Raw genomic sequence first — 14,435 nt, 5'->3', positions numbered from 1 at the left:
TGCACTGATTTTCTTACATCTTCTGTTAATAGGAACATTTAGGAGATAGAAAAAAAGGAAATCTGAAGTATTTTATATCTAAACTGTCCTGTACAGCTCTTTATAAAACAATGCATATACTGTATAGTTATGGCAGCTAATGAAAGAGAACAAAAAAAGAAGGAAAAAAAAAGAAGAAGAAGAAAAAAAAAAAGGAGTAAACAGTAGTAGTCCTGGGTCCCTGGCTGCTGTTGTCCTATTGGATCATTGTCTCAGAAGCAGGTAAAGAACAACACGCCGTCAGATGAGAAACCAAACAAGTCTGACTTATAGAGAAGGCTTGGAGGTTTAATTTCAATCTGTCGAGTCAAAGGTTCAAGCGTTTCAGGCGATGTGTAACATTCAGACTCCGAAACACCGGGGTTTGTCGTGAGCAAACTGGCAGCTGAAAGGAAAGAAACTTTCATGGTCGATCAGCTGAGGTTTGGCAGAAGGAAAGAAACCCGACAGAAGAACAGCAAATAAACGGAAGAAATATGAGTCCCGAGCAGACGAGCCAGAAACACCGAAAGAAGAAAAGAGCAAATAAAGGAGGGCTGCCATCAGCTGTCTTCTCTGAAAGGTGGACTAAGGCAGGCTCATGGTCCCAGTTGTGAGAGTCAGAGTCACAGAGCTAACAAGTTCGGCTTTTTCTGTGTTTAATGTCATTTTATCTCAAACGTGGGTAGCTTAGAAAGAAAAATTCTCCAATTCATTAATTTAAGGTGGGACTGTACTCTTTGGTTCAGCTGCTTGGAGCTCACACATATATACTACACTTTACACAAATTCATTGGCTTTAATCTTACCGTTTTTGCTTTCAGACTATAGACTGTATATAGAAGATGTAACCACCACCTGTTTTTGATTTCTGTTTTTAAAACCTCAACTTTTCTTTTTCTTTTTTTTGACAGGTCATATGATCCGTAAGTGCTTAGTATTAGATTAATAAAATGCTAGAATTTCACTCACTGACACTGAAGCACAAACTTCTTTGATATGTCTGTGCAACAAGTCAGATACAAAAATGCCCCATAAATCACCAGCATCGCAAAAATGCTTCCTGTTTGGGTAAACCTGTCAATCAAAACAACGCCCCCCCCACCCCAGCTTTAAGCCTCACCAGTACCCATGTGAATAAGTAATGTAAAAATCCACCCACCATATTTTTTATATAAAGAGGCAAATAAGTTATAGAGCCCAAAAAAATGCTGGAAATTCAGAGATTTTAATATGGGACTATGGACTCTATGAAGCCTCAAGTGGCCACTACAGAAACTGCAGTTTTTGCTAGTTCGTTCTCATTTTTTTTATTTTTTTTATTTATTTATTTTTTAAAGCTCAGTTAGTTGCCACTGAGACATTGACACAACTATTACTGCCCGCTGCCATAAAATCACCAGCTGCACTTTAATGAACACCACAATGGCCAAACTTTGTTAACCTGTCACTCTGGCAGAGAAGCATGGACGTGTAAAATGGCAGAGCTAACAGCAGTGAGAAACGGGTAACAGTGAGCTCTAGCGCTTTCGTTTCCGTGACGATCCTTTGTAATGTAGCACCAGCACTTTGAAACAGGGAGAGAGAGACAAAGAGAGAGCACCCTGGCAACCTGTGCATACCCAACAGAAATGGGTAACAGATTATCGAAGTTCGCTTTCAAGATTGTTGTTCGTTCAGTAGGAGGCAACAGACAACTTCTGGGAGTTCAGCCTCCCACAGTAGTTTTTCTAATTTAAGGTAATTCCTGATATAGGAGGAAAAAAAATTCTCATTTGGCTTTAAACAAAGCGCTCAGCCTGAACACTTATTATTTATATTTGACATGTAACAGCCTTAAAAGTGAGGTGTCTACAGCTCATGGAGGAAAAACATGCCCGCTCTTAGTCTTCTCTCCAGTCACCCCCCCCCCCCAAAAAAAAAAAAAAAAAAACAAAGGTGAGAAAAACCCCCCACAGGAATTATCCTTTATTAAAACAGGGAAATAACTGATCCCAGGTCAGCATCTAGAGTAGTCAAACCTGCCAACATCAGCAAGCTGAGGAGGAGAACATTCTAGCCTCTTGACTGTCCCTGCTCGGCACAGTGGCACTTTGCAGGGAGGACTGAGGAGGAGGAGGAGGAAGAGGAGGGTACTGGCAAACAGTCACTCAGAAGGTTTTTCTATGAAATGCGTAGCATCTATCATCTTGGTTTTTGGACCAGCCAGGTGAGGTTGGTAGACCCCATCTCCTGACAAGGGAGGACAGTGGTGGTGGACGGGCAGCTGGACTGTTCCATCATGTCCACTCCAGGGGGGGTCGTCGAGGACCTTTGGGCTGAATGCAGCGGTTACCGAACCCTGGAAGGAGAAAATGTCTTAGCTCAGTTTGTTTTACCTCAACACCAGAGGGAAAACCTGCCTGTTCTCAAGAATCATCAAACGTTTTCTGCACATGTAGGCCAAAGCGAGCTTTCTGATCAGCAAAATCAGTGGCACAAATCAAAAAATGATGACCTTAATAGAAACCATGTTTGTCAGCAATATTTCCTGCACAGATTCACCATTTATGTTCCTTCAAAGGCTCAACTAGTAGAGACTTGAACAACAACAGTATCCAATCACAATTACAAAATAAAAGTCGTCTACAACAAATGAGACAGTAGACTTACCCACCCAGCTCTGGCTTGCTGTTGTTGCTTGTTGTGGTGCCAGCAGATGGAAGGTCGGCTGGAGAGGTCGTCGCACAGTCAGACGCATCTACACATAATCAAATGCAACAAGAAAGACAGATTAATGGGGTGGAAGTATTCTTGAAATAACAGTGGTGTATATGCTACTCATAATTCAAGTCAATTACATTATAAAGCAGATTTTAAAATGAGTTCGTTAGAGTGATATAGGATCATGTGAGAAAATATAAAAAAAACATGAAGTCAAGAAGACAGAAAACATGCTTAACAAGACAGTACAGGATAAACATACAAGACTCTTAAAATAACTGAAAACAAAATGAATTACAGTGAAACCTTAAATGTTAAAATAGTGTAATCATTAAAAACTACCAACAGCTGTAGAAAGCGTATGTAACAAGTAGATATATGATAGCTTACAGCATTTATTGTTCAAGTCAAAAGTATACTAGTCAAAATAAAGAAACTCAAGTTTTGTGTTTTAAATAGATTTTAGTTTAAAAAAAAATTTTTTTATTTTTTTTTTTTAGGAGATATGGCATCTGGACGTGATTCAAGCAGTCACTTGTCTGCTCACGGACCACACAAGTATTTTGATTTGCTGTTGAGGAGCTGCTCTCCATTCCTGAATGAGTGCAGCCACCTGCTGTGCAAAGATCATTGATTGTGGATGCCTCTCATGAACACATTAACCCAGCATCCAAACACTTGTATTGTATGTTCTGAGACCACCGGCTTGAGAATACAGAAAATTTAACAAACACTACAAGAGAGGTTATTTGTATCTGGTAAACAATCATGACCAACAAAAGTAAATGCAGTAAGAAGATGTTGTGTTCTGGTCTAGTGGAGAATCTACATTATTGTTACAGCTAGCTGCTAGCCCATTATAACCGTTTGTGCACTTTGCACATCTGTGGTACCCAGCTGTATCCCAGAATGCAAAGCACACCTGACCACATGAAGGACTTAGCTCAAACCTGCAGCATACACGTAGATGCAGTTTGCTCGGATTGCGTTCACACCACAAACAAAGTGCTCTGGCGTTCTGAGACCACCTCAGGGTCTCGGTGGGGTTGCTTTGGTATGCACCCGAGTCTGAATACTGCGTTCACACCTGCACACCAAGAGGGGGAGGGACCGAACCAGAGAATAATTTAAACACACCAAATACCACAGGTGCAAAAAACAGCCTACCAGGTTAAAATGTTGTAGAGAGAAATAGATTTAAGACAAAGACAAACACACAAAAATGTGTGTTTTTTTTGACGAGGGCTTTAAATGTTTATGTATCAACACGTCCCACGAGACAACATCTGGTTCACTAGGTAGTGTTACATCTGTGCAAAAATTCAAACATTTCTCTCCCATGAAAGTTTGATGCTAAAAGCCCGGCTTGCAACGCAGCCTTTTTATACTTAAGAAATGCTCCTAGTGAGTTATACTCATAAAAAGGTAAAAAAAAAAATATATCCCCACTGAATTAAAGTCAAATAAGCTGTCATAGCCACAGTAAAACTACTGAAGCAATAAATTGGCATTAACCATCATCACACAATCCTCATAGCACAGATAAGCATATGCACTCATTATAATTGCAGCTCTCTCTAGACATGTTTTATCTTTTTCACTCCCTTTTCCCCCTCCTCCTGTATCTCTGTTACTCTCTCATCCTCGCAGCGGTTTTTCTGACCAACGCTGTCAGTGTTATCATCGGCAGGCTAATTTGTAAATCACCAAAGGTCCCTTTCCTGCTCCGCTCTGCTGGCCAACTACTGTGAGCACACAAAAAAATATCGGGGAACATGCAGAGAGGCAGGGACGGAGAGTTCAAACAGAGGTGAGAGATGAAGAGAATTAGTGGACTAATGATTTGTGCGTTCGCACCTTTATGTGAACTCCACTCGGCTGAAGCTGATGTTTTCGCTTCCAAAGGGTCTGGCGGAGAGGAAGACAATCGGTGAATTTAACACAGGATGGGCGTTTGAGGACAAATGATCAAAAGACACACAATACAGCACAAATGCACACGCATTCCCACATTCAGACACGCTTAAAAATCACAGTCAATCCTCAAAAAGGTGCTCCCAAGTTGTGCCTGCATTTATGTAAAACATTTGAAATAATTAATTGAACCATAATGATCCGGGCGCACACAGCGGACAGCCTCTTAAACTGCTTTCTTTAAATTAACCTCATCTTTCTGCCCTCTTGTATCCATGTTTCTATTTGTAACTCGCTTCCCAAAGCTGTAACTATGACCGTCTCCATCTCTGCATGGCTGAAATAAGCAATGCTGACCTCTAGTGTTTCAAAACTGCCAAAGTACCTCTCAGCAGTGGTTTAATTCTTAACACAAACACCTCCTTTTCATCTCATGTGCTCCCTCGTGGCGGAATATTTTTAATACTGTTTTCTTCCACTATCAGAGGAGCTGTGCAGGGAGGAAGGAAAAAAAGAAGAAGAACAGCAGAAGGCAGCAGGATGGTCGCGCTAATGGCGAGTCAATCCTGTGAACGAGAGGCCTCCTACCTGCAATATGCGAGTCCATCTGGTTGTTTGAAGTGAGGATGACAGAGACTGAGGCCCCTACCTGTTCATACGCTGCACTAGGCAAGAGAAGCAGAACACAGAAAACCAGTTTCCTCCTGTTTCAGCTCACATCAGAGGCTGCCGACTGCATCAAACAACCACTGTTGCCTGGCTTTACTCTCACTACCAAGTTCGCGAAAATATGGCTAAACCACACAGCAGCACATGAATCTTTGATCCAACTGCCTCTTCCCCCCCCTTTTGTTAAAAGAAGGACAACACAATAACGTGGCCGCCCAGTCAATCCACACCACTTGGTACACACCTGTGGAACTTGACCAATGCAAACGCACCTGTGGCCAGTATGAAGGACTCAGGGGTTCGCTCGGGGAGAGGGGGAGGGGAGTCGTCGCTGTCCCAGCAGTCTGGGTTAAAAAGGTCAGAGGTCAAATGAGAAGCAAGGTTAACTACTGGCCGAGAAGAAAGGCAAAAAGATCGGCAGTCATATGGAGACAAAAAGGCAAGAATGTTAAATGTTATATAATTTGTCTGCATATTGTTACTTTTTTATACAGATATTCACTGGTTCTATTTGGTGTATATCGTGTTATCATTACTTCATTTTAGGGATCAGAGAAATGTCCGTATAGTCTCATGTTTGCCATGCTGGCTGCCACTGGACTACTGGCAGATAAGATGACATTGACCCTTAGTAGTGTCGCTTAGTGATGTGCTCATTTTGTCCTTAAAAGATCTGGGATCCAGTTTTTGTTCAGCAAAGTTACATTTGTGCTTAAAGATTTTAAAACCGTTAATAATCTGTTAATTTCTCTGTCTGGCAAGAAACAATGAATAAATGAAAATAAAAACAATATCCACAATGGCCAATCTGTTATTTTTAGCGATGTTTTCAGTTTGTGGAACCGCCACACTTAAGTCATAGCTACAGTTTCTTAAAAATCTCTTCTTCAAAATTCAGCATCATCATTACCCGGTTATAGTTAAGTTAGTGTGACATATGAAGGGGAAAATATGACACTTTAAAGTTTGGCTGGTTAAGATACTTCTGCTTTACACAAAGCCAGCAGTTATCCTTGCTATGAATTATAAATTAAACCCTTCTCATATGCCAACCAAGAAAGTTAAAAAAGAAATCAGCTGACTTTCTTGGTTAGCAAAAAGAGTCAAAGTCAAAATCTTAAGTTAAATATTAGGTGATGTCCCCTTCATCTAATATTCCACCATCTGGCCAAGGCCCACTGCCTTTCTGTGGATACTCCGGATGCTCGAGCTTCCTCCCAGAGTCCAAAGACATGCAATTAGTGTGATTAGGTTAACTGGTGATTCTAAATTGCCTATAGGTAGGGCTGTTCGATATAACGATATATATCGGATGACGATGTAAAAACGTCTATCGTTTCATTTTACGCTATCGTTTGTTTCGTGGTGTCGTAAAATAAACCGTTTACAGCAATATTTTTTCATCGTTTTGATGGTCACTGTAGTGGCTATATTCATTTCTTAAAGTTCTCTCTTTCTCTTATATTTAAAATAACCACACTACTGACGGACAAGCGGCTGTTTTTATGCGTTGTGGTTAGCAACAACAACGGTAAAACCATCGCGTGTCCGCTTGTTTATTTTCCACACAAACCTTTCACAATAAAGCTCAAGATCCTGTTGAGACTTTTCAAAATAAACTGAATCACGTGAAAGAGCAGATTATTTACGGATGAGAAGTAAAAAAGAGCCGCCAGGTGCTAAAAAATAAACCTTAGACTCAAACGTTAGAGCAGGCTTTTCCCCGCAGCTCGCCGTGTAATAAATACTCACAAAGAAAACGGCGGCCGTTACAACTTATGTCTAAAAATGTATTGTTTCATGCATCGGTTAAAATACTCGACTCCAGGTACACGACGCGCAGCTGTAAACACTTCACGCAAGTCGAGCTGCCTGAGATTCACAGAATTTACATAAAATGTTACAATTTTGTGATTTATATGTTATCAGATGATAGATGTATTATATCGGGATATGAGATTTTGGTCATATCGCACAGCCCTACCTATAGGTGTGAATGTGAGTGCAAATGGTTTGTCTCTCTGTGTTAACCCTGCATCCCTGCAGGTGACCTGTCTAAATTTTAAAAAAATCCCAAATGTTGTCTGAAGGTTTTTAGGTGTAGATGGGACACAACACCACCTCAGCATAAACTGTATGCTCTGGTAAATGTCATCTTGTTTGCAGACAGTCCAATCACAATCAAAAACGCAAAAGCTTAAGAAATGTATTAGACCACCTGTGTTAAAAACAAGAAAAACATTTTGTATTAGAAATGGATCAAAAACTGATTTTTTCTGTAAACTGTACATATAAAAACTCATGAATAACGTGATAATTATATTTCAGAATTAAAAACACTGTTTTGATTATTTTTATAAGTATAAACTAAAACATTAGCTGTATATATTTGATCCCTCCATAATTTCCTGCTCATTTTGCTTAATTCTTCTTTGTTTGCTACAGGCTTGTAAAGCACTGTGAGCTGCACTAATCTCTCTAAAATGGGCAATTACAAAAGGTGTGAGTGATTCATTGGCAATGCAGTCAGCAAAACAGGCAGCCACCAGCTTTCTATTGACCAACCACAAAGCAGCAATTTGCTCAGTGCAACTCCTCAACAAAGCAGCCATTAGATGCTTGCAACCAATCAAACAGCAGCTGTTAGCTTTTCATAACTGAAGCACTGCTGCAGCCCAGACAGAGTGTGAGAGAAAGCCAAGCAGACTGAAACAGTCGACGTCAAAACAGACACATTTTCACATCCGATTTTAAATATTGGAAATACTCGAGGAGAGCGTGACATCAGTTATAATGCCAGAGATTCAATGGCATGTCAGTATATTTTGAATTTAAACTGCACAGACGATTTAAGCCCAGTCCACTCAATTTCACGTGAGCTCAGATCAAAGAAAGAAGAGCAGCAGAAGTCTCAGTCCTCACACCCCACCAGGAGATTAAAACCCACTTCTCCTTGTCACAATCACATCAATCCCAAACAGCGTGACACTGTCTGTTTGACCCAACGTGCACCAAAGTGGTGTAAGTGCATTCATCAGTATCATGCAGTGTTGATCTTTCCCCATCCAACATGCACACAGTTTTCTCGCCAACACACAAAACAATTTCTTTCATCCTTTCTCCCATTCACAAATTCCCTCACTTAGACAAACACACATAAACAAGCCGAAGGAGGAAGAGTTGTTTCCACACATGTCCATATTTGCAGCATTCCTCCCAAACCAACCAATTAGTCAAACAGTCATGCTTTGTGTGAGACTCACTGGAAACTATCTCTCTCCGATTTTGTTGTCATTTCCTCTTATTCCTTTCTTCCATTCCTCCTGTTTTGCCCTCTCCTGGCCTCTAACTCCTCAGCAGTGAGAACACAGTGTGTGTGTTGACAGATATAGCTTGTCATTAGATTGTTGTTTGAGACCTCTGGCTCCTTACCGACCCAGAAAATTACTCTACAGTGTGATTTTTTTTATTTCCTGAGTGTACAGTAGTTGAGTGCAAGCTTACTTGGTGCCTTCATGTGCATTTCAGGGAGATTGTTCTTGACTATTTGCCTGCTAAACCTCATTGTTTAGTTTTCATAATTTCTTAATTAATTTCACATATTTTAAAGAATTGAGAAGGAAAGCAGTTCAAGCAACTGATCGACCTACTTGCTAAGGATGGAGAGACCGTTGGTGTGATCTGCCCTGCAATTGACATCGGCGACACCTTTCTGACCGGCTGCTGGTCTCCATGTTGAGAGGATGCCGTTACGGTGGCAGTCGCTGTGGATACGCTTGTACGAAAAGCTTCCTTTCCTCCTCCGGACATCTCCTCGGACACCTTCCCCTCCTCGTCCGAGTTGTCAGAGTGCAGGGGGTTGGTGAAACTCAGGGCAGTCCTAACAGGTGTGGAGGAGGAGGAGGAAGAGGAGAGGTGGGAGGAGGAGGATGAGGATGGAGCCACACGGTCTGAGGAGGAAGAAGAGGAGGTGGTCTTGGGGTACTGTTTGTCCGGGCTGTTGCTGTGTTGAGTCCACGCTGCATGGCCGGCTTTCAAATCCCCTCCCTGCTTCTCCACCTTCTCTCCACTCTTCACAGGAAGGTGGTTCGGCCTGGCGAGGCTGCCTCCATCTGCTTGACTCTCTCCACATCCACAAGCTCCTCCCTCTGTGCCAGAGTCCTCTGACAGAGAGGAGCTGGATGTCAGAAGGGACTGACCAGTGCGAGCTTTAAATGCGTGACTTCTTTGCAGTGCGCAGCTGTTGTTACTAGAACTGGAGCCTTGTCCGCCGGCTACTCCCATCGACGAGGAGGTGTCAAAGCTGCGAGGTCCTTCTTGCAGTGGCACCTTTTTAATCTCAATGCTGAGCTTCCTCTCGATTCGAGGAGCACCAGAACAATCAACAGCTGGGGAGAGGGGCGAGGATGGGGTCTGAGTCTGGCTTTGGCCTGATTCTGACTTTGAAGACATTTTGTTGTTGTAGTTGTCATTGAGATCCAGACTTGAGACCTGACTCTGCTGTTTTCGGCTTAGTTGCTCTTGATCTTTCTGCTCTGAGGGACTGGTCTGTTTGTTTGGACTGGGCTCTAGCTGATTCTGCTGCTGGTCTGTGTTCTTATCCTGAAATAAACGTAAAGTAGAACAAATGAGACATGTAATCTCCCCCCCTTCACAAAAAGCAAAACATTCACACGCCACCAGAAATCTTTGATGTTTAAGTTAGAGTTCAGAAAAAGCTGATTAAGCAGGCCCCACGCACAAAAAACAAACATGAGCTGTAGGAGAACAAAACAACCTTATTTATATTCATGCATTTTCATACTTCTGCTGTTATTATAGACTGTGAGCCGGTTGTTTTCCCTTCTAGACTGAAACTTAATTCTTCTGAAATAATAATTTACTACATTTTACTTGCACAAAAACAAAAGAAATCATCATAACAGACACATAGATCATGGAATCAGCTGCAGTTCTTTAGTGATGTTACGGTTTGTTTAGAACATAAATAATGTCAAAAGACAAAAATGCAACTTTTTCCACTGCTAAAAGATAAAGATTTCCTTTTTACAGCATCTCATTTTGATACTTCCTGTAAAGTTACACCTATACCTACATGATGGGAACTTTTCATTGGAACAAAAACAACTTAAACAACTCAACTTGGTAATGAACTTAATTTTCCACTTAAATGTGTAATTACGTGCTCCTAAACCAGGACCACTGTAATAACAGGGAGTACCCATGTCAGAGGGCTAACTCCTACTTTATGGTCTACGTACTGGCTGCGTCCTGCCCCATCTGTGATATCTTCACAACTATGTAACTGATGCCCCGTGAGCATGAACGAGTGGCACAACACACACACACACAAAAAAACCCCAAAGCAAACAAAAGCGATGGATCAACGACAGAAAAAGCTCGAGTAGCCCACAGACAGGATGTACCACATATTTTTAACACTGCCCCTCTATCAGCCGTCCCTGCAAGTATATGGACATCTATAGCTGCCAACAGACTGCCCACGCACTATCGTTGCTAAATCACAGCTTCCCCATCATTCAGTCTAGGAAATTCCATAACCATTAGCTGACTTAATATATAACAGGTTTTACCAGACCAATTACTATTCTTATATCCGTGCAACTTCCCATGTACAATAAAAACCCTTTAGATACATTCCATGTAGTTCTATACACAATAGTATCCTATAAGTTGCCAATTTTTAGTTTATGTCCAGCTCACCTCTGTCACGTTGTGCTGCGCAGTAGCGAGGACATGGATGACGGGTTTGGGATGGTAGCGGTCATTGTCCTGTCGCACGTTCGTGACAGTCGGGAAGGCTGACGGAGGAGATGGGGTCAGAATGGGTGGTACGGGGTGAGCCTCTGGGGGTTGGAGGATCTCTTCCTTTACGTCGCCTTCAACCTGCGTACTAGACCGAGAGAAAGAGAGGGAGAGGAAAAAAAGAAAAGCCCACAAGAGTTTGTTACTGAATAAATATTACAGTTGACAGTGAGAGTGACAGGCTTTTGATGATCTTTAATGAGACATTCCTGCAGAGGCCAAAATTCATAAAAATTATTTTTTTACTGTTAAACTAAACCCTGGATTTTCTAGCCTGGATAAAAAGTTAAAGTTTTGTGCTGCGGGTAAGAAAATCAAAATGATGCAATGGCAAGAAATTCATCCTGCTGATCAGGAAACGCCCAGAAATTCTGACATCCTAAGAAGGGCGAATTACAAGACTTATATGACGAAATTAACTTTTAATCTCATGTACGTATAAAACTAAAAGTAGGTCTGTGCTATGTTTTGTTCACCACTAGATGGCAGAATTTGAAAAAAAGTCTATACTTTTAGCCTTGTAGAGACAAATTCCATTTCTTATGTGATATTTTAAGACTTCTGCTCTCACCCATATTATGTGGCTTTAACAGTGACATAACCTGCCAATGTGACAAAGTGAAAACGGATCAGTGCTAAAGAGTTTCATTTCTCAAAATATAAATGGTGCTGTAACCAACAGTCTAAGACAGCTTTCTTCTTAAAGTATCGAAAGTATTTTATTCTCTTCCGTGCAGCTTCCTCAGAGCACAGAAGCAGAAAAAGCCAAGTGTCAGTAACATGACAGCATCTATGGCTATTCAAGATAAGTTGTGAATGATTACTTCACCGTCCCACATAACTTTACCACATGTACAGTATTTTAGTAATGTAGCCTACTAATAAATAGTTCTGTAAAGCTCGCAGTGTAGGTGTGTGAGTTGCATACAGGATACAGTGGTTATGACAAAGCTAGCCACAGAGAGATGGAAAGTGACACAAGCAAATATTGTTCAATACATTTATATGCTGTACGCATGCAAAAAATATAGATACAGAAAAGCAGTCAAAGGAAGTGGTGGTGTACCAATTTAGGAGCACATGACCAAGACAAGAGCCAGCATACAGGCTGACAGCACATGATGCTGTGTGTGGATCAGAGGCAGGCAGACACAAAGTCAGACACTGAAGTCGCAAGCTAGAAGCTCGGGGGATTTCCTTTCATTGAGCAACTTTGGAGTTGCAGTCAAACCATAAAAGCCTTCCTCATTAAGCCTCAGAATTGCAGCACAGAAGACGTTCTTCTTTCACAGAGGCTTAGATCTGCCGTGTGTATTCTTGTTTACTTGCTCTTCCAGACAAACATTTGTTCACATTTTTTAATAACAACAGGCTAGGATGCACACTAGATTAAAGAGCCCAGCTGATAATGGATTCTTAAGGCCGGTGCAGTTTTGATGTTCTCCAGAAATGTACACTTCCCAACCCAAAGAGTCTCACACACTAGTATTTCAGTGGACTGCCTTTAGCTGTGATGTGGCATTGTTTCAACAAACTTAGGGAGTGTTAGAGGATTTGGACCACTGTGTAAAGTCTTTTGCAGCACATCCCAAAGGATTCTCAGACGGGTTCAGTTCTGAACTCTGATGATCGATTCATGTGCAGAAATTATGTCTCATGTTCCCATGTGAACCCAATGAATCCTGGCATTGTCATCTTGGCCTATGCCCGTACTACCAAAACAAGACAAGAAAACAAACAAACAAAAAAAAAACACTGATGCAAAATGTAAGCAGTGTATTCAAATAATCAGCTGACCAATAGAAGCAACCCAAGAATCATAAAACTGACCTCACAACCTCAGTAGGCACTAGGCACGCCCGTGATGTGCGTCTAGAATCCATGCTTTACATTGCCAAGCAAACTGACAGCTACACAGCTGTTTAGTCCCAATCTCTTGGGTTCTCTTCACATTTTGCATTTAGAAATGATCTTATTTTCACTAATAAACATAGTAATACTAAACACAGTAATCTCAAACCACTTTCCTTATAGATTTATTCCTGACCACACCTGACACTTTAATTGAACACTTCATAACGTAGCATCAGTAGTTTCTGCTTCTTTTGCTTGATGCAAAATAATGTAACCTTTCTGAAACATCTTTTCCACGATCCCGGGACATGTCTTCTGACATGTTTTAAGCAATTATCCATTGGAAGACTGTTTGCATTTGCTTCCTTAAATTAAGTAGCCTTTTTGGCTAAATTGTGTATTTCACAAACTAGTTAGAAACTTGGGCTCGTGTCAAAATGACCACATCCACAAAAATATGACTACTTGACATTTCCTAACAAGAAGGCTATGGACATACAAACCTCCAGTATCCCAATATGACGGGCTAATATCAGCTAATAATATAGGCCACTGAATAAAGCCAAACTAAGCTGATTGTATTGTAAAACTAGAACTCGTGTGCATAACTTTTCCTCCAATTCTTGGAAGGGTGGGCTGTTCCAGAACAACAGCATATTTAGCTTTCAGGCTCAACATAACTTAAACTAGACACCACTATCTCTTTGTTTTCTTTAATGAAAACTTTAATTACCCATGAGAATTTCTTCTTCTATGTCATCTTTGTTGCCTGAGCAAGCATGAGATATTTAACAACACAGATTCCCAACTGGATCCGGTTATTTCCATGGGGGATTATAGACATTCGGATGCCACAAAGATTTTTTTTTTTTGGGCCCTATAAGATGAGATGAGATGAAATTTTAATGATTCCTAAGGGGAGGTTGAGCTGTTACAGGAGCAAACACTAATAAGTCACTGAAAAACAAACAAGGCGTAAAGAGAGGAGAATAAAGAAAAAATGAAGCTGCAGGCAACTCAGTGACAACTGCAGCATGTATGACGAAATGTAAACATGTATTACAAAAATATAAGAGTTTAAATCAAATGCAGAAAGTACTAGTACTGCTGCTTTCCTGAGGGATCTAATGATTAAATAAAAAAGCCCAAATTATTCTGTTTAATGATAAAAGATGAAAAAGATCCAAGATTTCTCTTGTTTTGTTCAACAGAAGCAACAACACTTCAATTCAGCTCACTCTAACTTTTGCTAAAAACTGCTAAACCTATCCTGCAACAATGTCAGTATACAAAAAATGTATTAGTGTCATGTTGTCAACCAGCACAATGTCAAAAATCAGTCCTATCATGTTAGGACACTGGTGACACAATCCAGAAGAGTTCATTGTGACTATACCAGGATCTGCCCACAGTGTTCTTCATATTGTGTAGGTAGTAGGGGTGGGGGGGGG

General features: G+C 40.9%; 1 protein-coding gene across 1 annotated transcript in view; it reads right to left on the bottom strand.

Annotated features, from left to right (window-relative positions):
- Positions 1-1,322: 1,322 nt before the first annotated feature.
- The window catches only part of ptpn12 (protein tyrosine phosphatase non-receptor type 12), a 53,313-nt gene continuing 40,200 nt past the window's right edge, over positions 1,323-14,435 (bottom strand). The window contains exons 12-17 of the mRNA XM_013908760.1: positions 11,029-11,218; positions 8,955-9,906; positions 5,577-5,648; positions 4,579-4,629; positions 2,675-2,758; positions 1,323-2,359 (exon numbers count right to left, since the gene is read on the bottom strand). Coding sequence (XP_013764214.1) covers positions 2,298-2,359; positions 2,675-2,758; positions 4,579-4,629; positions 5,577-5,648; positions 8,955-9,906; positions 11,029-11,218 — 1,411 coding nt within the window. The 3' untranslated portion in view covers positions 1,323-2,297. The remainder of the gene's footprint in view (positions 2,360-2,674; positions 2,759-4,578; positions 4,630-5,576; positions 5,649-8,954; positions 9,907-11,028; positions 11,219-14,435) is intronic.

The sequence above is a fragment of the Pundamilia nyererei genome, unplaced genomic scaffold (assembly GCF_000239375.1).
Source record: "Pundamilia nyererei isolate P.nyererei 1_Seehausen unplaced genomic scaffold, PunNye1.0 scaffold00014, whole genome shotgun sequence".
Lineage (NCBI taxonomy): Eukaryota > Metazoa > Chordata > Actinopteri > Cichliformes > Cichlidae > Pundamilia > Pundamilia nyererei.
The sequence above is the reverse complement of the archived record's forward strand: the minus strand, read 5'-3'. Positions and strand labels throughout refer to the sequence as shown.